This window comes from Cyanistes caeruleus, chromosome 4 (genome assembly GCF_971803275.1).
Source record: "Cyanistes caeruleus chromosome 4, bCyaCae1.hap1.1, whole genome shotgun sequence".
In the NCBI taxonomy this organism is placed as follows: Eukaryota; Metazoa; Chordata; class Aves; order Passeriformes; family Paridae; genus Cyanistes; species Cyanistes caeruleus.
In genome coordinates this window covers 35,443,874-35,470,123 of record NC_141704.1, presented here as the reverse complement: position 1 = coordinate 35,470,123, position 26,250 = coordinate 35,443,874, and the positions used below count along the sequence as shown (strand labels likewise).

Here is a 26,250-nt window from a genome sequence, read left to right as displayed (position 1 = left end):
TTTCTTCCACTCCTTTTTGTAGGAGTTTGATAAAGGAGATGGGCAGAGCAAAACGTGAAAGTTAGATTTCACTTCATATGTACCTTGGCCTTGTATTCAGGGTTTGTGTTGTGTGCCAGTTCATGCACTACTGAATTTTTCAGACAGTAGTTTGCCAGTGGAAGCATCACTGCACAGCCCTCTAAGCAAGAAAGTGGGTCCTGTATCTAAAATACTGTCAATGTATCTTGAATGAGCAGAGTACGATTCTGAGAACTGGTATTCTAGCTGGTATACTGGGACTATTTTCTTGAATTTCTGGAGGCAGTTTCATATGCACTTTGACTGTAAGTGGCCAGGACTTCCAGAGGGATCTTTTTTTCTTAAGGACAGAGTTGCTTCTTATTTCTCAGGCACTGGTTCAATATTGACTTCAAAGGTAAAGTACAGCAAGCAAAACAAATACACCACTTCTTGAATTTGGTATTGATTATTTTATGTTTGAAATTTGAACTAATTTTAATTTGAAACCTTATTAGATCCTAGCAAACAAATTATACCAGTGCGGGAAGAATGCGCTATCTAAAACTGCACCAAACTTTTAAGCTTTTTAGAAGCAATTAGGAGTTGGAGCTTGGCCAGTTTGTGGTGCTAACATTTAACACTTATGGAAAAAATGGCATGTTACTGTAACGGCAGCAAGTGGTAATTTTTGGAGGTAATTTCTCTTGTCAGTTGAACAGCTTAATCACAGCTTGGACTCTGTTCTTTGTTAATGCCTAGGTACCACCTTTAGGGTTGCAAAGTGCATTTCTTGCAGCTGGGATTTTGACATGTTTCATCAAGACCCATCTCATCAGTACAAAATGTAGCTTTTACACCAGTGAATGCACATTGTTCTTTCACAGTTTCTACCCAGCTGGGTTCTTGTAAGATTTTTTTCATAGGATTCATTGATACAATATTCATATTTTTAGTAGTTTGTCACAACTTCTGGCAAGTCTGAAATGCTTCTTGTGTTTTTGGGGTGCAGAATATCTGTTTCATAATGGAGTAGAACAGAGGTTGAGTTCTAAGTAGTAGGTGCTTAATTAGAAATACCCAGTAGTAGAAAACAGTTTGTTAAACTCTGGTGTTTTTCTACAATTGTTTTAATTTGAAAGGTCCTACTTGCAGACCTTTTATTCTTGCTGAAGGCAACTCTTAAAATCCCCTAGGGCCATTTTGTGTACTCATCTCTTAGTATGTTACTTGATAATCATGGTGACTATGTTCTTTTAAAATTGGAGTTATATTCCAGATTTAAAATGGATCAAGCTTTTTTATTTTCTTGATGACATTTTTCTGAAGAACTGAAAGTTTCTTCAGAAACTGAAAAAAGACTAAGTTTTCTTATGCTACAAGAAGAGCCAATTATTAAGCATGTGCTGATCTTTTAGAGAACAGCCCTTCAGAGACATGCAGCCTGAACTTAACTGAAATAAAAACCCACCCCACACACTCAAAACCCCCCACCTGAAAACATAAACTAATTTGTTTCTCTTTCCCTTTCTCCTTGGATGCAAAACTGACTTTTAACTGGCATTTTAAAGTTGGTTTTGGTATAGAGATGGCTTTGCTGTGTAATGAACATAAATTTAGATATTTATAACAAATCTGTTAATGGAATGACAGTTTTGATATATCTGGATTTCAGTTCATTTTTGTACAAGTGAGACTATTAAATGACAGATATGCTGCTGCTGTCTCTTCGTTTCCCTGATGTTCTGTATCTAATCCACTCACCAGCTCTAACTTAATCCAAATGTGTGCAAAGCCGAGATCTGTAAATTGATCAAGTACCCATCTATGTACATATTGTATAGGTAGTTGAGAAAAGATGGATACAGAATAACAAATCTTAAAATACTGAGATTTGAGTGGAGCTACTAATTTTATCTGAACAGAACTAGGAAACGTTTGTGTTGCTATAAGCAGTTACTGAAATTTCCAGATTGTGACAGTGAAGTTAGAAAATTGACCTAAAGATGCAGAGTTAAGTGTTGGACCATGTAATAGGAGCATACTAACGTAGGGGAACAGCAGGAAGGGCACATGTTAAAAAGTTTTATTGGTGAAAGCTGCTTCCTTGGGAAGACAGGTCTTGGGACACTAAAACTTCTCTTAAGAGAAGCAAATAAAAAGCTACAAGTAATGTAGAAGAACTTGAGAACACAAAAGCAGATCTTCTATAATAAGATTGCAGGGGGTTAGCAGACAACACTGTATTTAAATCTGTTTGGTTATAGACTATATTCCATTTTGCTTAAATTTGTACAGAATGTAACTATTTACAACAGAACCTTGGGCTTTGAATCCTCTCTTGAACTTTTTTCAGTTCTAATGTGCACTATAAAATGAAATTTAATATTTCTTTATAAAAGGGAAGTAATTATGGCTTTAAACTAGAAATGAGGGGAGCAGTAACTTGAACAGTGTGTTGGTCTGGCTGATCTCATTGTCTGTTAGTAAAGCTGTGGACTCCTGTGTAGATTTAAAGCATAAAACTTCATCTGTTGTGGCCAGGCTTGATAGAAACTGGAGTATAAAGCATGCATTAAAAAAAGAATGACTTAGCTCATGACTTAAAGAACTTAAAAATAGTTCTGGGCTATAGAAAGTAATTCTAAATGAGGTATGCAGAGGTCTGGACACTTGAACTATTGATGGCGTTTTTAATTTTTATTTACCTTTTTTTACTCTCCCTCAAATGGGCAAGTTTGGACTTTAGGACTGGCAAAGCAGCTATCTACTCAGGAAAGAAAACAGAATTACCTCTGGTTTTCTCTCTACCCTGCCTATCCCACTAATTATTTTTTTTAAGTCATCACCATTTAAATCTGAAAAATAATATCCAGATAAATCTATTCTTATGGATTGTCTGGCACAAGGATTTATTTCCCCAGTGTTTACAATTTTTAAAACACTTTCTTCATAACTTGAACTCTTCTATTTTTTTTTTTTTTTTTTATTTTACTCTTGCCTTTTTCCAGACCCAACAGTAATAACAAAGATGCCTGGCCATCATTACAGAGTTCAAGTAAATCAGCCAACGGTTTAACAATGGAACACAGGAAAACGCCTCCTATATTAGAAAATGGCACAGACCCAGAACACATGACTCCAGATGGTGCAGACTCAGATTTCGGGTAATTGTGCTGCCTTTTATACTTCAGATAGCTTGCTTTCTCTCTCACTGATTGGTGTGGAGGGAATGATTCTTCAGTCTCTCTGGATGGAGAGCTGGATACAAACCTTGATCAGGTCACAAAAAGCTGGGCTTAGTGTAGCCCATGTTAAAAACACTGATTGGCAGACTCTGCAGGAGTCAAACATGAAGTTTGTAAGTGACAGTACAGCTAATGGCCGAGGGGAACAGAAAAATTGGGATCAGCAGCTTGTACAGCTGCACAGTCCCAGTCAGAGCTGAGCCCTTCCTTTTTTTCTGTGCAGAAGCTTCCACAAAACTTACATGCTATTTGCTGTACATCAGGAGGCTTGTCACTTGGAAAAGCTTCAGTAGAGAGAAGTTAAATGTTAGGGCTAAAATACCTGTCATTTCCTTACAGTGCTGTGTTCCAGAAGCACGGCACAGAGGAAAGGGTTCCCCAATTACTACTCAGAGGGACAACAGGGCAGCAGATTCAACTGAGGCTTCTTTGTGTAGAGGAAGTAATTCATCTTCTTAAAATAATCACTTATTGCCAGGCAACATTTTTTCTTTTTTGGTGCCCTTCTTTAATAGAACTGGTGTCCTCTTCCAGTCAGTGATGTATGCATCACTTACAGTCTTAGTCTGTAGTCTGGTTTGTTCTTTACAGACCACTTTAGGTAATAAATGTTAGGCTCATTCAGAGGTTGGATGGGAAAAAAGCTGCTGATTAGGCAGCCAATCTTCATTTTAAATCAATATTGAACCAATGCATTAAAATGGAGAGTGTTGTTGAAAGTGGTACCTTCTTGTTAGGCTAAATAGCAATCCAATTGAGGAGCAATCAGAGAGCCTGTGAATTACAGCTCAGTAGTGATGTGCAATTCTTCTTTTTTCTAAAAAGAATGTATTTAATGTAAATAAAAATATTGTAGTCAATAGATAATGAGCCTTATTCATTCCTGAGGGCTGGAACTCTGTCTTTCAAATAAAGACTCCTTAGGCAGGTTCAAGTATAATAAACATTTTCATCATTTAAATTGTCAATAAAAGTTGTGTTGCTCATACCTTTTTAAACTGCAGTATTGTGACTGTTAGCCCTGTAAGAAAAGAATTTAACTGGAATATCAGCTCTTCAATCAGAATTGATTGTGTAATGAAGAGTCTACAGCAAACTTCTGTGCTATAGGTATTTAGAAATTACTAACCAAAAGCAGTATGTTTCAAATGGAAGAGATTTATTCACACCGTTGGATCACTAAGTAGTTGTAAATCTTCACTGGAATAACAGAGTGATTTTTCTTTTATAGTCATAAATATTTCAGCTTAATTTATCTGTTTGAGATACTGACTCAATCAGTGCTCTTTTTTCACAAAAAAAAATGTATTGATGATTAGTCTTACACAGTTTCTTTAAGAATGGAGAAGTAATTTTGCTGGGTTTCAGTTAGTCATTTTGGGGTGAGAGGAAACATTGCAAGTGGAACAAATCTTATGAACTGATCTTACTTTATGGCTATATGCAGTAATTAAACTTTTCAGCAGCAGGGGCTGTTCAAAAACAAGGTGTATCTAGAATCTGAAGTCTGCACCCATTTAAAAGAAAATTGTTACATATATTTTTCAACATCATGGCTATAATTTGATTTGTATCACATTGTGGCCTCTTTGTGGAAGTTCATGTTCTTACTTCTGATGCTTATTTGTAAAATCTGTGTACTGGCCTGTGCAGCCTGATGCTTCTGCATCTTTTCTCATTGGTAGATGAAAATGAGAGTACCTTGAAGTTGCAAAGCAAAGATTTTAGTGTGAACTTCAATAATGCCATTTCATTAGTTCTGTGTTTAGCATGATTGAGGCAACTCACAAATGCCCATAAGAATCTTGAAACCTGAGATGGGCCATTTCAGCCAAGTCACAATAATTTACAGAGAATGGCTTTCTGAGGTGTTTCTTTGCAGTATTTTATTCTCATTTTTGGCAGATTTTTTATGCTATGTTTTTCCCCCCTTCTGTCATCTCAAACCTCATTTTTTTTAACTTGGGACTAGTATTTGTCAGTTAAAATCTTAAAGGCTGGTGGGAAGCTTAACTTGCCACCAAGACTAAATGTTAATTTAATGTTTTATTTCTCCCAGATTTATTTATGATTTGTACAGAAACTGAAAAGTTGTGTTTGGAAAATAAATCTTTTGAAGTTTCTTTACAGTAGTAAAGTAGATGGAACTGACTGTTACAGAATGCTGTCATAGTATAGAGTTCTGGGGTTTTGTATGGCATAGAGTTGTTATGAACATGTTCAAAACTTTTCTTTTGTTCCTTTAGGTGGTCAGCAAGCAGAACAGAGAATGGTGAAAAGTATTACAAAATATGACAAATGATTGGAATGCTTGTGATTAAAATAGCAGTCTCATAAAAAATAAGTGTACTTTTTTCCTTCTTAATTCCTACTTCTTAATTTTTGTCTTTATTTTAAGGCTTTTCTTCCACTACAAAAGCAAATGTTGATTTTTCATGTTAAGTACTTGGATCTCTTACTGTCTTTTTCCCTCCCACTTTTGCAGCCCTATCGATAAACCTTCAGATTCCCTCAGTATAGGAAATGGTGACAGCTCTCAGCAGGTAAGGCACAAAGATAAGTGCTCTGAAAGTAACAAGTGAGTTTGAGGATTTAGTGCAACTTTCAGTTGGAGAAGCAAGCATTTTCTGAAGTGTATCATAATTGGGCATTGGGATGGGCTGTCCGGGAGGTAGTGGAGTCTCCATATCTGGAGGTGTTTAAGAAAAGACTGGATGTGGCACTTAGTGCCATGGTCTGGTTGGCAAGGTTGTGTTTAGTCATAGGTTGGACATCATGATTTCAAAGGTTTTTTTCTACTCTAGTTGATTCTGTGATGATTTTAAACAAAATTTAGAAATGCTATTGCTAAGCTGATTTTTTGTTTGACCTTGTGCTGAGCTATATATTAACAAACCTAATTGTGGCCAGAAGTTTTGAGGAAACTTTTCTTCTGAGTTAGTGAAGAATGTTTAATACATCAACTCATGTCCTAATTTTTTTCTTTCTCTCTTGCTTGTAGATAACAAACAGTGACACACCTTCACCACCACCTGGTTTAACAAAACCCAATCCAGTTATACCCATCAGTTCATCTAATCACAGTGCACGGTCTCCTTTTGAAGGGGCTGTAACAGAATCACAGTCACTCTTCTCTGACAACTTCCGACACCCCAACCCCATCCCTAGTGGGCTTCCTCCATTCCCCAGCTCTCCACAGACTTCAAGTGACTGGCCCACAGCACCAGAACCACAGAGCCTCTTCACATCAGGTACATCCACAGCTTACATGGCTGGGTATTGCTTGTTTTTGTAGTTGTTAAAAACTTGTACAGAGTTGTATAGAGATTAAAACTCTGTAGAACCTAAAACTCTAGGATTTGTTCCATACTGTGTTTTTCCCCCTTACAAATACTTAAAATTTGTCCCTTAACTGCAGATGAATTGCACAGACCAAAGGGTTGTTTCTTAAAGAAACTTTGCAGAGCTTTCAAGCTGCATGGCTAAATTATCAGAGTGCTTATTTTAGTTTTTCCTAGAAACATGCATAGGATGTGACATATATACTTTAATATTTAGAGTTAAAGGTTTTTATTGAGAGTGGGGAAAATACATGGTATTAGTGTATATTGGTGTGATAATTTGTAATGCTAATATCAGGAGCTGTTCTGTAGAATTCAGAATTTTCTTAGTATCCTGCGTGGTTACCTGAAAGCATCTAATCTTCCTGAGATGAGATTCTATAAACTCAGACAAGTTATGTTTCATTTCGTCAGCTGAAAGATACCTGTATTTTTCAGTTACTCCCCTATGAAATACGTTGTCATATGCATGAATCATAGTTTTAGTTGTAATTATATAGTCTTGGGAATGGTTAACAGTATTTAAGAGCTCACAAATTTTAAGTCTGAGGAAATTGTTAGAAAACTAAATGAAAAAATACCAGTTAAAAAATGAATGTAAATAATATGATATAGTTGGTTTACTTAGTGATTATTCATCTTCTGATGTTGATCTTTTTCCTGAATATCATAATTCTGTTTGTAAACAATATTTATTGCCAAGGAAATTCCTTTCTGCTAAGGCACTTGATGCACCAATTTTGTGAGGATTAAGTAGCAGTGAGAGAATTTCCAGGCACTAGAGATCATAGTTAACATAAAGTATATTGTTGCTGTTTAAATAAGAATGCAAAGGACAAGTTCTTCTTGGCCTAGCAACTCTTTATCTATCATCATGGATTTTAGAGTGAAAATAGAAGCATAGATTTCTTCTCTGAGAGGATACTGAACCTTCTTAAGAAGCAGACCAGGTCCCTACCAGCAGAGGGAGTTGATGTTGCAAGTGATGCTAGCCTGAACTTAGCAGCTTGCTTGACCACAATTTTGAAGAAAAATAATGTGAAGATAGACCAGTTCACTGAACTTGAATAAAAAACTTAACAAAATAATGAAAAGTAGTAACTGAAAATGAAGACAAATTCTGATAACTTTTTTTGCAACACTGCCTGAAAATATTTAACAGTATCTTGTAATGCAGTTCCCTTTTTTTATCATTGTATCTCAAAAATCCAGCTTGTTTCTCTTCATAATGGTAGACAGTAGGGGATTTTTTGTGGGTTTTGTTTCTTTGTTGATTTTGGTTTTGTTTTTTGAACTACTGCTCTGAGGTTCTCTCTTTTGAGAGGGAGCATCCTGCTTGTCTTTTTTGCACAGCATTAATAGTGAAAGCAAAATATTGAACTGAGTAACAAACTTACTTAAACTCTGCTTGTTCACACTTCCATGAAGTAATATGGGGTAAAGAAGGGCAAGTGGGACTACTCCTGAAAATACTTTCTGGATAAGGCTTTTCTGTAGTTCAGGAACAGAGCAACTGTGCAGTAAAAATGTTATTTGCTACTTCTAACACTTCACCTTTAGTAGTAGTCTATGACAGTTTGATCTGAAAATGGCATTCTAAGCTGATGAATAAGGTGTCTTTGGGGAACGTATGAAGCAGTATTGCATGAAAGATAAAAGACCACAGGCTGAAATTTTTAAATGGGAAAATGATTTCTAATTCTTGTTCTAAATCCTGTTCCTTTCTTCTTCCAACAGAAACTATACCAGTATCCTCCTCCACAGACTGGCAAGCAGCTTTTGGGTTTGGTTCCTCCAAACAGCAAGAGGACGACTTAGGGTTTGATCCCTTTGACATCACCCGCAAAGCCTTAGCAGACCTGATTGAGAAGGAACTGTCAGTCCAAGACCAACCTTCCCTTTCGCCCACATCTCTTCAGAACCCTACCCCACACACTACAACTGCCAAAGGGCCAGGTTCTGGATTCCTGCATCCTGCTGCACCCACAAATGCCAACTCTCTCAGTAGCACCTTTCCAGTCATGCCACAGAGGTTTCCACAGTTTCAACAGCATCGAGCAGTTTACAACTCCTTCAGTTTTCCAGGCCAAGCAGCTCGCTATCCTTGGATGGCCTTCCCACGCAATAGCATCATGCACTTGAACCACACAGCAAATCCCACCTCAAATAGTAATTTCTTGGACTTGAATCTCCCACCACAACACAGCACAGGTCTGGGAGGGATCCCTATATCAGGTAGGTGAATAGGGACGGAAGTGAATATGACTTAATTCATGCTCTCAGCTTCTCTGAGTCAGAACAGGAAAAAGAAATAGCCAGCAACAAGCAGTAGACTGTTATTTTTTGACTGTCATACTAGGTTATGAATAGAGAGAGGAATATTGTTTTAAATAGGTCCTTTGTATTAAAAAAATAAAAAGTAACTGGATATTTAGCCTTGTAAATATTGAGCTTTATAAGGAAGGTGGAGTATTATGTGCCCGCTTAATTTTGTGCCAAAGCAGATTGGTATTTTGGTTCTTCAGTCTTGCCAGACTGGCTTTACTTAAGAATAGGCCCTGGAAGTGCATTGTGACTTTCATGTTGGCATGCAGGTGTTGACCACAGTTCTTAAAGTCATGCAAAAAATTGTAATGATGGTAATTTGTGCCACGTGTCTTGGCTGGGTTGTTCCCTCTTGCGCACAACCGAATGGCTACACAATAAAACATTCAGTGCTGTTCATTTCTGTACTTCAGATGGCCTTAATATTATGCTAATCTTCACTGAATGGATGCTTGCAATGTGTGTAAGAGGATTCATCCTGATTCTGAGAATTGTGATGGTGGAGAAAAAGAAATGTGCAGTCAGGCCAGTTTAGGCTGCCTGGAGAGGATTAACAGGCTCTTGCATCAAACATTACAACTAAGGAGCTAATTGTAATAATAATTGTCTTGATTAAAAATTCACTTCTGGGGTTTGAAGTCCTTCCATAGTTCCAATTTAGCTCGTCCCAAACAAATTCTCTTCTTGTAACAGGGGAAAATATTGTATTACATGGATAATGAACTGCAGGTAGAAAGTCACTGTTAGCTCTTTGTAGCCTTGAGGTGGAGAAAACTGCTCCTTGACATGTTGCCAGCATTATTTTCTTTTCATGGGTTCTAGATGGACTAGCTTTACTACAAGTGACCTAGGAAAAGTTAGTGGTTTTTTTGATGCTCTAGTACAAGAACTAATTTTGGCTGTTACTTCGCTCTACTTTGTCCTCTTTGAAGGCTTGTTGCAGCTGTCGTACTGCTGTAAGGTCTTTAGGCTGATTCAAGTATAAACATGGTCCATACTACAAATATTAGTTCAAAACTCTTTATATTGGCAGTTGAAAAGTTTTAAGCCTAAAATGACTGATCCTGGTTGCACAAATTGTTTCTAGCATGAAGTAACAAAAGTACAGCATCCACAGTTGCATTGTTGCTCCCTTTCCCCTCAACTATCCAGAACTTTCAGAAAAACAACAAAACATCACTTTTCAACTCTACCACTCAATTGTAAAACTTCTGCTTGGAGGGGTCAGTAATAAGGCTATCTTATGGCCTGGGGGACCAGGAAAATCCTTTAGTGTTGAAAAAGATCTGTTCATAATACAGGCTGATTCTAGGTTTGCAAAAGTACTGCGTTATTTTTAGTTAGCATGTTGGAAGTGGAACTTTTTGTGTCTGTAGAAGACTTGTATATCTTTCAACTTCTGACGAGCAGGTTGTGTGGTACTGGTTGATGCAGAGCCCAGGCCATATAGTTCCCAATATGTTTTAAGGTAATAGAATTGATATTTATGTCCTTTTTTTGTGTGCAACTTCTACAACCAATTACTCTAAAAATATTTTTAGCAAATACCATGTTAAAACCAAAATAAACATATGCTGTAGTAACCGTGGGAAGTTCCTTTGCATTGGTTTTAATCTCTTGTAATAGAAAACATTGTTAGTTGACTGGCTGACAATTAGATAGCAGTTGCTGCAGTGCAAACACTTCTCAGCTGATGTACGTCAGCTTTGATATGTCTTGAAAAAAAAGTAATTTGTACAAGGACAGATTGCTCCTTTTTCCGCTGCCAGAAATCAACTGAAGTCTCAGTTCTGGTTTAGTTTGCTGGGTTATGGGTTTGTATTATTTATATTTATTTTAGTATTCTAACTGCTTCTGAAGTACAAATAATTTGAATGTCAGGAGATGACCTCATAGCTCTTTTCTTGTGTGCTGACTTAATAGTTTCCAATTTATTGATTATTCTTTTTTTTTTTTTAATCTGCATCTACAGTACAGATCTCGCAGTTAATCCCTTTTATATTCTGTTTGAAAAACTGTTTCTTGTTCTTTGTTTGCTTTTAATCTATCAGAAGCAAGTATTTAATTACAGAATTTCCTAGTTTCATCATGTAATTTACAGATAACATCTGTCTGGTGGAGCTGGGGAAAGAAAGTGGTGTCCAAGTATAGGGAACTCACTTGTTTAAGACTATTAAAATAGCTTATAAATAGCCTAGCTGACCTTCTAGAAAGGCAGTGCATATCATAACAGCTGTTTAGCAGTATGGAAGTTAGCTGTAGTACACCTGAAGTTCCTTTTTCTTGGCTCTTGTTAGTCTATATTCGAGTGTTTTAGTAAATGTTACCAACTTGGCTGGTTCAGATGTAACAGGAAAAGAAACCAGTGCAGGTGGAACTCAACTTTCTGTCTTGTAGCTGAGACCCTCTACTGTGGTAAAAGCTGCATGTTTCTTAAGGTCTTTGATCACAGTTTTTTACAGGATTATGAATTCCGTAAGTAGCTAATACTGGACCAGTTACTGTGTTCACCAGTTTGTTGCTGCTGAAAAACAAAAGCAATATGAGAACAGGCACATTAGTCTGTGTCTGCCTGCTCTATTTAATCAACCCTTTTGAAGCTTTTTATTTATGTCAAAACAAGCAGATCTGATAACTTGTATAAATTCATACATTAGTATAGTATTTTCTAGGCTTTCTAAATTCACTAGGTGTATTTGTGGTATGGAAGCTCATATTAAGAAAATGGTATCTTTCAAACTGCTGCTGTTTCTGCTTTAGGTGTTATTATTCACATGAATTTGAAATGCTCATGTGTGACATGTTAAATGTGATTGGCTGGAACTGCCTTTTGTTTATTTGAGAATCAGAGCTGTGCTGTAAGCTCACAGCTTCAGGCAGGGCTGTTCTGTGATGTGTACTCAATTTAAATGGAGGAACACAGGCACTACCTACATTTATTTATTTTTAATTAAATTCTCACTTAAAAATAATTTCTATGTGGAATTTGGTTGCTTATTTCTCAGAGGAGGTATTATTTATTAACTAATTGTACAGTTTCTAGTGAAATGACACAATGGCACATGATTGACTTCATAGATTTATTATGCATGTACTTGAAATGTCATATTCATCAGGCATACGTTTGTCCCCAACCCATATTTAAATGAACTTTTTGATTGATTACCAAAGTAACTTCTTTTTTTTCCTTCCCCCACTGTATCATTTTTCAAACTGTAGCAGTTATTTCACGTTGTCATTTTCAGGGACAATTTAAGCTTACTGCTGCTCTCTGCAGTGGGCTTGATTAGATGGCTTACTGTGAAATTATAAATGTATAACAGTGCTTCAGGAGTAAAGTTCAGTGACTTCTTCATTGACAGTGTAATTGTTGCTACAAGCAATCTTACCCTAGATTGTTAGCAAGCTATCCTAAGAATATTGGCCAGCAGCTATGCTTTGTTCTGCAGAGAGAAAGGTTGATATACTGACAGCAGCGTGGGTGGGTGTGTGCCTTTATTTTTATTTTACTATAGGATAACAGGAAACTCTTTGTTATTTGATAGCTAGTACGCTATCATCTTTGCTACCCTACTGCCTGGTGGTGTATTCAAAAATAATAGGTATAGTATGAGATCTGTGAAGGTAGGATTCAGATTAACAGTGTTTGGAGACAGATGCTTACCAAATGAGATGTATGCATGTTAATTTGAAAATAGAAATACATAGTTTTATTTCTTGAATTTACTGAGTGGTTGGTAGTCATTGATTTTGTTACATAGAAATATAGTAACGAACTCACATTGTTAAAACTATTAGGAAAAAGTTGAAAATGGTTAATCCACTTTCCCCATGAGTTCATTTTGAAGGCATTTTGAAACACTGGCTATTACTTCATTTATTAATTTCATAATTACCCTGAATGTAAAACTTAATTGTAAGCTCTCTGTAGTCCATAATAATGAGGTAGTTCAAACTCTACCAAGACTACTCCTACCCAATATGTTCTTCCCAAAGAAATAATTGAAACCCCTGATTTGGAGGGGACCCAGAAGGATCATCAAGTCCAATTTCTGACTCTGCACAGGGCAGCCTAAAAATTAAATCATATGTCTCAAAGCATTGTCCAAATCTTTGTTGAACAGAGGCAATTTATGTATATCTCATATATATTAAAAATCTAAATAGAGGTAAGAATCGAGTGGACACAGATATGAAGTGTAAAGAATTAAACCCCATTTAGGTTGGGAAAAAAAGGTTTTATTCATCATCTTTGTAGATAACCATTGTGAAGTTTGAGATATTTTAACCATTCAGCTGACTGATACAGAGCTGCTGTAGGTTTCTGTGAGCTGTTCCTGATATTTCAAAACATGGGGTTGAATGTAATAAGTCTGTGTAATAGAATATAATGAAGAATCAAAATTTTGTTCTTTCAAGACCTTTTAGTTTTGATGTTGTGGCTTACATCTGTTGAATATGTGCATCCTTACTGATATTATATACATCTAAAGGTGAGACAATAAATGGGTAGACAGCTCTATTAATTTTGGGTATCCCCCAGCAGTGTCTGTGGTAGTGGTGTTGCATTCCTTATCCAGACAGACTAGCATGCATGTTTTCATGTCATGGCTGCGTTTAGGTTTTTGTGAAGCAGTAGCTGGTAGCAGAGAGAACAAAGCAATGACAGTTTTATTAAGAAGGTCCAACATCTTCCCTCTTATTTTAAGGACTGAGCTCTTCCATTTCTGAACAATTTATGGTGTTGCATTTTCTGCTGCTTTAAGTTTTCTAGCCTCTATGCCCCCAGCCATTGAACTTGTCTTGAACACGAAATCCTTTCTAGTCTAATGCTACCTTTTGGACAAGATTTAGTAAAACAAGGGAAGATCCCTTTATGTTGGCTGTGGTCATATTATTTAAAGACTGTTTGCAGCACAGAAAAGGATGAGATATCAGAATAAGGGTTAACATGTTTTCCCTCTAATACTGAGTTTCCTTGTCTGACTTGCTGTTTTCCCATAACATAATTGCATTTCCATTTGAGATACTCATTTGGTCTTCCTGGGTTGTTTCTATCTCCTGAAAACAAACAAACAAACACATACCCCATGCCTTGTTTTATACATTCTTGGAAGGAAACAGAATTTGTGGCATAGCAGCTGACATTTTCCTGTGGTCTCAGGATAATAATTCGATATGGAGTATTGTGTGTTTTCTGCTACTGTGCCTTTTTAAAAGAGGCTTTGGGCCATGTGGTATGGGTGTTGAGGTCAGCATGCTGTAAAAATTCTCCAGGTGCTGTGTAAAAAAGGCATTTAATCCCATACTCTAGCAACAAGAATGTGACTTAAACAGTGGTGCCTTACATCCCTTTATTTGGATGCCATGGTTGAACATTTTCCAATACTTTTCCTCTTGACCTGACGGTATATGAAAGTTTTAATGCCTGTTTTAAGTATTGGTTTCCATACTTAGCAGTAAGAGAGGCATTAGTCAATTTTCTGTCCTTGCTCACTTGGTGGTCTTCCGTGATATTTGGCTTTCCAACAGCAGCTGGGCAGAAAGCATGGCAGCTGGATGTGATTTCTGTGCACCCTGGTTAGATCTATGCCTGCCTGAAGTCTTTCTCTGGTTAGGGATAAATATTGAAAATGGGAAATCTGGCGAACATCTTTGTTGATACAACTGACAGTTGTAGGTGCCACGTATGGCATTTCCAAAGGTTTGTATCTTTTCCAGAGTGCAGAGCAGCTGCTCTCAGAACTGAATGTGTTACCCTGATAATAGGGTCACTCCTCATTTGAAGCTGCTTTGAAATTGAAAAATGAGAAATACCTTCTCTAAACAACCCTCAGGTGTTTCCATTATTGCTTCTACTGATTCTTGTATATCCTGGTTTCCTCAACAAAGATGACTGTTTGTACAGCCTTTGCCATTGAACATTTTGTTATTCTCATCAGTCCTTTTGCTCACAGCACCCCATTTTTTCCATGGAGGTTCTTAGTCCTCCATCCTTCCTCTTCAAGGAGATGCTTTGTGTCTGTGTGTATCCCCACCTTGAAAGTAATTCTCCTTTTATTTTCTATCATAACTAATTTTTTGTTTTCACTGGTGAAGAAGTAGTGTTAAGCACAATATGAAATTAATCCATTTTGAAAACTTTTGGCTTGTTCATTTCTGTTTCCCTGGAGAAGTTTAGTGGGGTTTTTTATGCATCCAGGTTCAAACTAAATTAAATGAAAGTGGGATTTCAGATTAATTTCCAGACTATTGAATCAGTGTCAAGATTTAAATCTGCTATGGATATTCCTATTTTTAGCTCTGGTGTCTTTTCCCTTAACTCCCAAACATTGCCTACATTTACTACAAAGGCCTGGCTTCCTTGGTGTAATCTTGATCCTGTCATGATCTCTGGAAGAATGTCATCCACAGCACCTGTCCTTTAAGTCCTGCTACTTCTCTATCTGTTTCAAAATCTCACCCTGCACACCCACCTTTCTTTCCAGTGCCTTTTCAGTGGTAGTACTGCAACTGTTTTCTAAATCCTGTTGGTTTTTTTTTCCTATGATTATATAGGTGATACTGTTTCAAATAAGGCTTGATACATAAATATCTGTCTTCATCTCTCTAGCTTGGTTTTAAGCTCTTAGATTTTTTTTGTAAAATCATTGATTGCAAGATTTTTAGGCATGACAGTGAAACACAGGCATCCTCCTTTTTTGGGTAGCAGGATGCCTATTTTTAAATGTGTAATTTTATTTTGGAAGAATATGTATGTGACAAAGGAAAAAATGGGGGAAATAAATCCTCCAACTTGGCTGCAATGTATCAGAGGAGTGACTAATCACATTAGCTCTACTACATTTAAAATAACCATGGGGTTGGCTGAAATAGGTGTCCTGAGTAGCTGACCCAGTCTGTATTCAGGACTGTTAGTCCTGACAGCTTTTTTTGATAACTTTCCAGAAACAGAGAGAAACAAGCAGACAGGAGGTTTTTCACATCAAATTTCATGACTGTTGGTGTCTAGTAGCATCACCAAAGGAGCTTCAGCTACACTAAATGTTGGTTTTTGCTAAGGTTTTAGGGATGGAAGACTACATTTATTAATAGAACCTCTTTAGGACTGGTTCACCAAAACTTAGAAAGATTGTTTCCTTTCACAGGTAAGATCACAGGATGGCCCTGCTGTAGTGTAAGAGACAGTTCTGTTGTCTTAGGTAGTGTGTCTCCTTCCTCCAGCACAGGCAGATGCTTAGCCTTGGGATGCTGTGTTCTCTTAGATGCCTTTCTGAAGTCACTTCAAAATATGCAATAGGTCACTGGCATGAGTTACAAGGTGCAACTGTCTTACTGATGTTAAAACATGGCATTTTACTTCTGAAGACTGAAAAGTGAGTGCACTTGGCACTGCCACCTCAGTGTCTAACAAAAGGCTGTGCCTTGGCATGGGCCTGAAACTTTCACTCTAAGTCCATTTAAGAAAATACCAATAATGTCTGGTGCATTTCAGCAAAAAGTACAAGTGATTCAAAGGCTTTCTGCATTAACTTCTTTTTAAGTGCTCCAGCTTGAAAAACAACTGAGAGTGGAAACATAATCTTTTTAAAAATTGTACTGGGGGAGGAGCATAAATGAATCCTGAAGGAATAGCAGCAACTGGAAGAGCAGCTTTGCAAATAGTGTTTCTCCTCCCATTACTGCCAAATTACATTTCAGGGAAAAGAAAAAAAAAATAAAAATCCTATCCCTTGCTATCTCTTGGTTTCTTCTAAACAGCCTCATTTGAACTTAATCTTGTCCTCAGAGGAATTAATTTTAAAAATCTATTTATGTAGAAAATTGGTCACTTCTATCGGAAGACAGCATCTGGTAATCGGAATGAATTTTATGTCATGGAAGGTGAAAACTTGGCTTTCTTGAAGTTTTATCTAATTTTCCCACAGAATTATTGAAATCGTCTATAAATATATATCAGCCTTAATTGTTTGCAGATGTGGGAAGGTTAAAGATGAATTTAACTTTTGCCAGAGTATGCTTTCATTGTGCTAATGCTGGTGTTGCAGCCTGAACTCAGAGGGTTGGTTGACTGGTTGGATATTTCTGGAATCGAGAATCTGTCTAACAAGAGAGGCTCTTGCTAATTGTTACCATAGCTTTGAAGATCCAATTTTTTTTTCTTTGCTATTTCTAGTTCTTGGATTGCCTTATAGGGCAAATTTCAAATGTTTTGTTTTTATTTATGGATGTATCTATCCAAGTACCCACAGTACATTTGTACACATGGGCTTTTTGTTTGAAGTCAAAGTTTTTTCTATTGACCCACAGGGTAATCTGGTGAGATTGAACCCTGATGCGTGATGCAAGAGGAAGCAATTTAGGTTAAAACGAACTTTATTTCTCAGATGAATGGAACTGCATGCTTTCTGAGCTTTTTAATCAGACTGTTCTGTGTATAGGATTCTGTAGGAAGTATCTCTTTCATTTGTTTCAGTATCTTAAGTCTTTGTGCCCTTGGTTTAGATTTATGGTAATATTAAAGATTATCAGATTATTATCTATTATAGATTAAGCACCAAAATGTATTTTCTTACAGAGTCAGTAATAAAAAACAGTGGGATTCTCTGGAAACGTTTTGTAGGAAGTCAAGCATGTTTTTCAAAGCAACTTGGAATCTCAATTTGAAATTTGCTTATAGATTAAAATTGGGTTGCTGGCTTCTACAATTACTGTTTGGTCTCTTGAGCTGTGGTAAGTGTAAGTCAATCACAAGAACTCTCCAGAATACTTGATGTAAAACTGCTTTTCTCAAGCCTAATAAAATTCTGTCACTGTACGTGCAAGCAGATATGAGTGTTCTTACTGTCCCTGTGCTAATGTTGTAAAAGGGATTTCCCCTGAAAATAAATGACATTTTCTTACTCAGAACACTTACTTAGTCACAGAAAGCTTAAAAGTTGTACTGTCAGATCATCATCAAAAAGGAAGTTCATTTACAAAATCATGTTTTCCACCCTTTAAATGTATACTTTAGAATTAATATATTCTACTTGATAGTTTGGCTAGCTGGCAGAATAAATTGCAGTTGGATTTACTTGGCATTGAAGAATAGTGTGTTTCTGTTTACATGGCTGTCTTTTAAATTGAGTGGAATTACTATAACCATGGAAATTGATATGGAATAGAGATAAAATGTGCTTTATTTGCAGTACTTTAAAGCTGAGGGCAGACTGATGTCTCTTGTCTACCAAAACCTATTTTGTAGGTGTATGTACATAAATTGTAGGTGTGCATCTTCTGTTTCCCCAGTTCTAATGACTGTAAGACTTTCATTTGAAATTCACACTGTGAAATGACACTTATAAAGCTGAGTTTTGTAAATTGTCAATTTGTTTCCCATGTATAAATAGTGTTTGTGAGGCTTTTAAAGGTTCACTGCAAACAGCTTTACCTTCTAGTGCTCCTGTCACTTGATGTTTCCCTAATATGATGAAGTAGCTACTTGTATTCCTGATGGGCAGCACTTCTGTTCAAATGTGGACAGTTTCCATCTTCTCTAATCTGTCAGTTACACTCTTAGGCCTCTTTCACTCTTAGGTGAATGGATGAAACTTCACTGTTTGGTTTAAACATTGTAGGATTACTAGGAATTGTAGATGTAGAGAGTCAATAAAACAGAGAGAAATCCTTCAGGTCATAGAAGTTTAAATGGGATTTTATTCATGCTTAAAAAAATTCATGAGCAAACAAACTTATTATTCATACTAAAGTGAAACAGGTATAGTTCTTATAACTGTTTTGTTGATGTTTAAGTATGCTTTGGATGAAAAGCTTTTGAGTTGATGTAATGTTATGGTCGTAATTTCTTTTTTGGATGCGACAACTTGTCCTTTCCTTTTATTTCCCCCTCAAAGGGAAGTTCTGGACAACTGTTTTCAAAACAGAAATACCAGTAGTGAAAAGTCAATTTGAGATCAAAATAGAGAAGCTTCAGTCACTTCTCAGAATAGGGCTGTTTCAGGGAAAGCACATACAATTTGTGCTGTCTGTGAACATGGTAGCACAAAGCAGAGAGTGGGACCAGAGATGTAACTTGAAAGGGTGTGCTTCTCTGGTAGCCCCAATTGTTTATAATTGAGTTGAAAGACTCTTGGTGAACTCCTGGTAGTCCTTCCTATTCTTTTTTTCTCTCATTTTTCTCTGGCTTCAAAATTTGTTGTACAGTGTCCTTGAAGATTTCACAAGGGCCTTTTTACAGGCATGTTGTTGAAATACCTATTCTATTACTGAATATACCTTGATAGTCTCTTGGCTTCTCTTGTTGCCTCTCTTTGCAGTCAGGTATGTGGCATTGGTTAGGAGTTTATTTATCTCTCATGATGATTTTCCTCTGATTTTATTTTGCTTATTTGAAGCTTTTCTGTAGTTGACACATTACAGTGTAGTTGTGTGTCTAGGTCACACATACTGATGGGTTCTTTAAAAAGAAATAATTGCAACCTAGATTTGCAGGACTTTTTGCTTTTCAGTGGGACTAGAATATTTAAGACTTGGAGTAAGGATATTTAATGTTTTTACTTAATTAGCATGAAAATAGGCTTCAGTAATGGCTTGGAATGTAAGTTTGATAGAGCAAAGAGCTAAGACTTGCTTTGCACTTAATGTAACAGTCTCACGATCTTTCCTATTGGTTGTATTTACTTAAGCATATACTGGCTGAATTTTGCTTTGGATTTTACCATAGGCTTGTATCAGACTGGGGGCAATGATTTGAAATAGTCTAGTCACTGTGGAATATTCATTTTAGTGGGCTTGTCTCACACCAAGAAAACTGGAAGTTCTGCTATCACACCAGTCTAAAAGGTCGAGTGCATTAATGTCACCGAAGTGATAGAGCCAAATTTGAAACATCATTTGGGTCTCTATTGCAGTGTCATTGTCAGAATTTTGGAAGTCACAGAACAGCCTGTATCAGTGCAGCAATTGTGCAAACATCTTCAAAAGTACTGATTATGTGCAACAGAACAGTATTCTGGCTAGGCCATTAATCCTCTTCATGGCCTCTCCCCAAACACACACTGCTTTGCCTGATTTGAAGAAATGGTGTTAAGGCATTGCAGGTAGAGGTAAAACTATTTGAATGTCTGGTAGGATGTGATAATGGGGAAGTGATTTTATTTAGAAATTCATTAAATGACTAGTTTTATACAAATTAATGTTCAGGCTTCTCAGATATATTCTTTTTCTTCAGTTAGCTTCAGATGTTTGTTTTTTTTTCTAGAGTGGATGGACAAGTTGCATTTGTGATAAAGCTTTTTTTTCTTTCCTTTTCTCACTCTAAGACAGTGGTTGACTTTGCAAATTTTATGTACAAGTGCTTTTATTTCACATTAACATACTGCCTCAGAACACAGGAAAATTTCAGTGCTAGAACTGTGGGATCTGTTGACCCCTGTAAACCCAAGCTTCCACTAGACCAGATGGGATTATGACACGTACATCAAGGGAAGACCAGAGTTCAGGTGTTTGAGAATGCTCAGAGTTTCATTGTGTTTGAGAATGCTTTTCATGGCAATAGTGGTGCTTCACCAGGTTATTCTCTCTTCTGAGAGACAAAGCTAGGGCATGAGGGGAGGAATCTCATACATATCTTGGTATATAAATACTTTCCTTGCAGTTCCTGGGTTTTACCTTGTTGTCTTCTGTGTTTTCCCACTATCAGTGGGCATGCTGCTTTAAGCCTTTTTAAGATTAGCCTATGGAATGAGGCAGCATTTTCACTTCTTGAGAGGGAAATGGTGGTGTATTGGTTCTCACACCCCTAGGTTGTAATGTCCAACTGAGAAGTCTGCTAATAGTCAGAAAATTACTCCTTCCAACCAGTTAATTTCAGAAGTAGGGAAAGGTAATAGGCAAATGCGCTTTTTAATAGGTCTGTATTAACTGACAGCTAGCTTTTTCTCATTTTTAACTATGGTCCTAGCTTCATCTTGAATCACAGACTTATTTAACAGGAAGAACAAACTAGCTGAGGGATGAGTAATGATTTCTGAAGAAATTAATTTCCTTTCTACCTGGTAGAAGTAACTTTTGTCTCTGGGGTGGAGTTGCATTTTCACTTAGGCTGTTTAAACTTGCCAGATTCCAGCAAAGACATGTGCTGCTTGGGTTTTTTTTGTATCAGGGGACAATGTTTTTGTCCTAGCTTGCTTTGCAGCCTCACTAACATGCCTGTTTGGGAAAGACAATAAAATTTTGTAATTCTCCATTTTGTTGCTTTTATACCTAGAAGCACAAGATTTTTATTAAGGTAACTTTCCTATAGCTAGCAAACAACACTGTTTTGGTAGATAACTGAATCCTTTTAGGCCTTTCATCTCTTGACTTCTGTGAATCCAAGTAGATTTTGTTCAGACAGTTGAGGTAAAGAGCAGTGTCCCTCAGTTTTGTATTTCTTTTTGTTTTGTGTTAGAGAGAGTACACAGCAGTGGTGCACTATGCCTGCCTCAGACAGCAATGTCTCCTCACCAGAAAGTGCCAGCCTTTTCCATTCCATGAGAGTCATGTATCTAATCTGCTACCTTTCTTGACCCTTATGTGTGCTGTATTATGTCTTTTTTTAAATGGAGTATAACGTGACAAAAACATACAAGGAAGCCTAATGCCCTGTGGTATTAATTTTCCTATCCTGTTCCTTATAACAGTCTGCAGGCTTTGTCTTACTCTTCCTCCATGACATGTTGCTTGTAGTGTACTACACTTTAATTTTTCTTACACAAGAGTTTTGAGGATGTGTTGGGTGTTAGTAAAGTTGGTGACTGAGACCCTTGCAGATCCCTAGCTCACAAGTGTTGAGATGAGTATGTTCACTCATGTAGGGACCCAGTAATCATTTTTGTGTGCTTTTTGCGTTGCAGTAGGAATGAATAATTAAACAGAGCTGTGTTTCTTCACACAAGCTTTTTGAAGGAGCAGTGAGGAAAAGAAAGCGGAAACAAATGGTGTATAACACAGAATTTGTTGCAGTTATTTCTGTGATGGTGAACTTGCTACTCTTGTTCCAAAAAGTTAATTTAGAACTTGTCTTGAATGGGCTTATGGATGTTCAAGTGGGTTGTGAACAAGTATCTCTTGAGGACATTTCCATTAATACTTTCTAAAATTTTAATTTTGATTTATTAATCTCAGGATTGTAGGGTTTGATTTATTAATCTCAGGATTGTAGGATTTCATTTTCAATGAAAAACGTATGGCTCCGAATTCTTTAAAACATTTATTTTGTGCATTAGTATTGCAAAGGAAAAAGGAGGAGCTGTGGAAGGACAAGGTTTCAAGAAGTAGGTTTTTTTTTGTTTGGTTTGGGGGTTTTCTTCCCCTCCTTCTGGTTACAAAAAGGTAATTGCTCAAGACGCCACTTTTTCCTAAACATTCAGCTTTACAAAAACTGCCAGAGCAGGTTTTGATAGCAATTGAGACTGCTTTCTTTGCTCTCCAACATAAGGTTATGAGTTATCCTCTAATTTTCCAGGAAGACTTAAATCTCTTACGTTGTTGATAAAGTACAGTATTGTGAAAGTATCTCTTTATAACAATTCTGATGGAGATCAAGGTCCTTTCTTCCATCAGGATGGACAGAGATCTTTTAAAAAAAGAGATTTTATTCTAGATATTTGTCAAAAAGATAACCATGAGCCAACACACTGCCTAAAACTTCTGTTCCAAATATAACTGACCACAAGCTAATAAAGGATGACTTCCTGTATTGGATGATAAATACTGGAATGTTCATGTGTGGTTTGTCCTGCTTTAAGATACTTGAAGTGAGAGATGGATCACAGAACCGGATAGTCTGTTCTAGATAGCACGGTGTAACTTTTGTGTTGAGGGATCGTTTCCTGTAGTGCTGATAGCCACATTATTCTGTTGTCCGTTAGCAATATGTCTTGAAACGTTCAGGCAAGTAGTTGAGACTTGGCTGCTTTGGTGTCCAGCTGGTTTGCTTCTTACCAAAATTTTGAGGATATTGCTGTGTCAGAAGTTATTCTGAAAGGTCTTTAAAGAATTTTCACTACTGTTCTTCAACTGCAAGAGGAAATTTCACTCCGTCCAACTTCATTACCATTTCCTTCGGAAGAACATCTATAGGGCTGTGAATGAGCAAGCTATAACAAAACAAAAGACATCTGTGATTTTCCTCAGCCTCCCTGGTTTCTCACTTTCCATTGCTATTGCAAAGCCCTACCTAGCCTTTCTTCATTTTGATATACATCAAACAATCCTTTTGAGCCTGCTGCCCATCGATAAAGCAGCCAAATTGCAGCAGAGGTATTCTCATCAAGTACCTGGTAGATCTTCCCATTAGTAATAGAGGGAGAGCCACTGTGTCCTTGATTATTTGAGTCTCTCAATCAAAATGGGGAGATAGATATTGGGGGAGGAGTTATATCTTTCTCCCATTCCTTTACACTTTGTTTAAAACCTGCCAGCCCCTCTGAGTAATTCATCAATCTTGGAAGCATTGACCCTAGGTTTTGGATAGGGAAAATATTAAATGCTTAGCTTAAAAAGTAAAAGCAAAATCCCATACCCCACCAAAGAAGGACATCTGTTTCTAACTTCAGCTTTTTATTTTTTTATCTTTCATTTTTTTTGTTGGTAAATCTCCCAGACAACAGCAGTTCTGTAGAGAGTTTAAATATGAAGGAATGGCAGGACGGGCTAAGGGCACTTCTACCGAACATTAACATCAACTTTGGTGGACTGCCCAATGCTTCTTCCCCCTCCAACGCCAACCACAGTGTACCAACGTCCAACACTGCCACCACCGACAGCCTGAATTGGGACAGCCCTGGCAGCTGGATGGACCCCGCAATCATCACAGGTAACCGTTTCTCACTCCTTCAGCTCCACTGGCAAACCATCAAATGGGTATTTGGCACAAACTGATTTACATCTGGAAAAAAAGAAAAAAGAAAAAGTCAGTATGCGGTGGTCTCTTCCAGCTTCCATCCACAAAACCTCAAGGGTCCAGGAATTTTTGTGGAACCTCTAGGTATAACAGAGCGTCACTTAGGCCTTTGCGATGCATGCCCAGGACCTTTACAGGCAGTCAGGTGGATCAGTGCTTTCCTATAGGCTCAATCTATAAGGTGTCCCTTCTGCTGGATGGCATGTCCGGTATGTGCGTCGCAGGTCCTGAGGCACTGAAGGCAATCACTGGACTATTGTTATTTAAAAAGGGACGTACTCCACTTGTTTATAAAGCTCTCTTTTATAAGGCTGTCTGGTTGTGTTTCCCTGTTAGAGAGGCTGAAGCATGATTCAAGTAGGCAGAGTAAAAGGTGAAGCATGTACGTGCCAGCATACTGGCAGCTTGGTGTGGTAAGGTCACGTTGACAGGGATGCAGTTTTCAAGCAGAATGTTTGGTAGAAAAATGTGTGTTTTATGAAGAAGTGCTCTGAGGGTGAACTTTCTCCTATCTCGATTTAATGTTATGTGTTTTTGCGGCCAGGGTAATAATACGTAATAATTTAAAATGCATTTTCTGTACAAACTAATCATGTTTTTCATTGTTGCTTTTTGCTAGGTTAAATTGACCTCCTTCATGGTCGATTTATTGTTTCTCCTCTGACTTGCCTGTATCCCTGTTTTTTTCTTCTTTTCTTAGGTATCCCAGCCTCCACAGGAAACAGTTTAGACACCCTTCAAGATGACAATCCTCCACATTGGCTAAAATCTCTTCAGGCCCTCACAGAGGTGGACGGCCCCAGTGCAGCACCATCACAGACGCACCACAGTAACCCCTTCGGCACACAGATCCCTCTGCACAGAGCCAGTTGGAATCCCTACTCTCCTCCTTCAAACCCCACCAGCTTCCATTCCCCACCTCCAGGCTTTCAGACAGCCTTCAGACCCCCCAGTAAAACCCCCACAGATCTACTACAGAGCTCAGCGCTGGATCGTCATTAGGAAAGGAGGAAAAAGAAAAAAAAGAAAAATAAGACCCAAAACGTTAGAAATGCAGGAAGTGTCCCACCCTGACTCCTCCCCATGCCCACCTACTGTTCCCTGTCATATCTTTCTTTCTGAAGAATCCAGTTCCTGATCAAACTTCCCCCCCCAAATGCAATGCCATCACAGGGTCATGACCATTCTTTTTGTTAAGTTTCTGCAGAACCAGTGTTTGAAATACACTGTTTGAAATACTTTCTAACCATTCTAAGAAAAAAAAAAGAGAGAGAGAAAAATCAAAATGCAAGTCTCAATGCTTAAGGAGAATATTAGTGTCTTACGTCTTTTGCACATGAGTATTTCTGCCTAGTGGAAAAGTGTCAATCTGCAGCAGGGGGAAAAGTGCAATGCAGAATCAAATGCAAGAACATAAAAAAGATATTTAATTTAAATGAAATTACTGAAAATGTGGGGCAAGCAGTGACCCAGCATTTATTTTGCATTCAGTGTGGCACTACACAGGGAAATTGCTATGTTGGGGTTGGTTGGTTTTTGGTTGTTTTGTTTTTGTTTTGTTTTTTTTGAGCAGGGGATTTTATTGCATCAGTCAGAGTTTGACATGAAGTGTGTTGAAAGACAAAACACTTATAGGTATGAGTAACTGGCATGTTGCTAAAGAGTGGTTTAAAGAGGGGAGAATAAGATTTTTCTTTAATTTTGGCTTTAGATTTCAAGTAAACTTTAATGTTTTAAAAGTATTCACAGATTTAATACCTAGCGTATACATAATATAAGCAGCTGAAACACGAGTGATATTTACTTCAGTCTTTCTGTCTCCTCTGTCAGTCTCTCTTTTTTTTTTTTAAGAAAAAAAAGATTCACCTGTTTAGGGCACTCTGGGATAGCACTGCATTGGGGCCACATGATCACCATCAGGAGCAACCTCTGACCTCCTCTGCCTGCAGCTTTTACTTAACCCTGTAGTTTCTGGACGTTTGTGCAGTATTGAAAAGACAGGAAAAAAGAAAACAGATAAATAAACATGGTTATAACCTGACGCTAAAACTAAAACCAAGGAAATGTACCTCTTTCTTCAAAATTAAAACTAAAATCTTAAATAAAACAGAAAACTTGATGATGACTTCATGTTTGCTTTTTGGTTTTTTTAACCTTGGATTTTTAATTACTACATCTGGTAAAAAGTGTATGCCATTGCATGTTTGGGGTTTTCTTCTTATTCATCTAAACCAGAATTACTTTATCATTGGAAATACTGCTTTGTATGGTAACTTCTGTATTGAAGGGTAGAAAAAGCATAACACTAAATCTTTTAAAGGGGTTCTGTTGTCTTTGCTCATGGCAATAGCTAGAGGCAGTCTCTAAATGTTTTTGGTGGTATCCT

General features: G+C 37.3%; 1 protein-coding gene across 11 annotated transcripts in view; it reads left to right on the top strand.

Annotated features, from left to right (window-relative positions):
• CNOT4 (CCR4-NOT transcription complex subunit 4) overlaps positions 1–25,989 on the top strand; it is a 77,275-nt gene extending 51,286 nt beyond the window's left edge. For 3 of the 11 annotated variants that reach the window (XM_086885785.1, XM_086885793.1, XM_086885786.1), the window contains exons 8-13: positions 3,012–3,167; positions 5,734–5,791; positions 6,250–6,499; positions 8,327–8,824; positions 23,565–23,777; positions 24,565–25,989. In XM_086885785.1, coding sequence (XP_086741911.1) covers positions 3,012–3,167; positions 5,734–5,791; positions 6,250–6,499; positions 8,327–8,824; positions 23,565–23,777; positions 24,565–24,866 — 1,477 coding nt within the window. In that variant the 3' untranslated portion in view covers positions 24,867–25,989. The remainder of the gene's footprint in view (positions 1–3,011; positions 3,168–5,733; positions 5,792–6,249; positions 6,500–8,326; positions 8,825–23,564; positions 23,778–24,564) is intronic. The other 8 variants (XM_086885787.1, XM_086885788.1, XM_086885789.1 and 5 more) reach the window with 3 other exon arrangements.
• Positions 25,990–26,250: the final 261 nt, after the last annotated feature.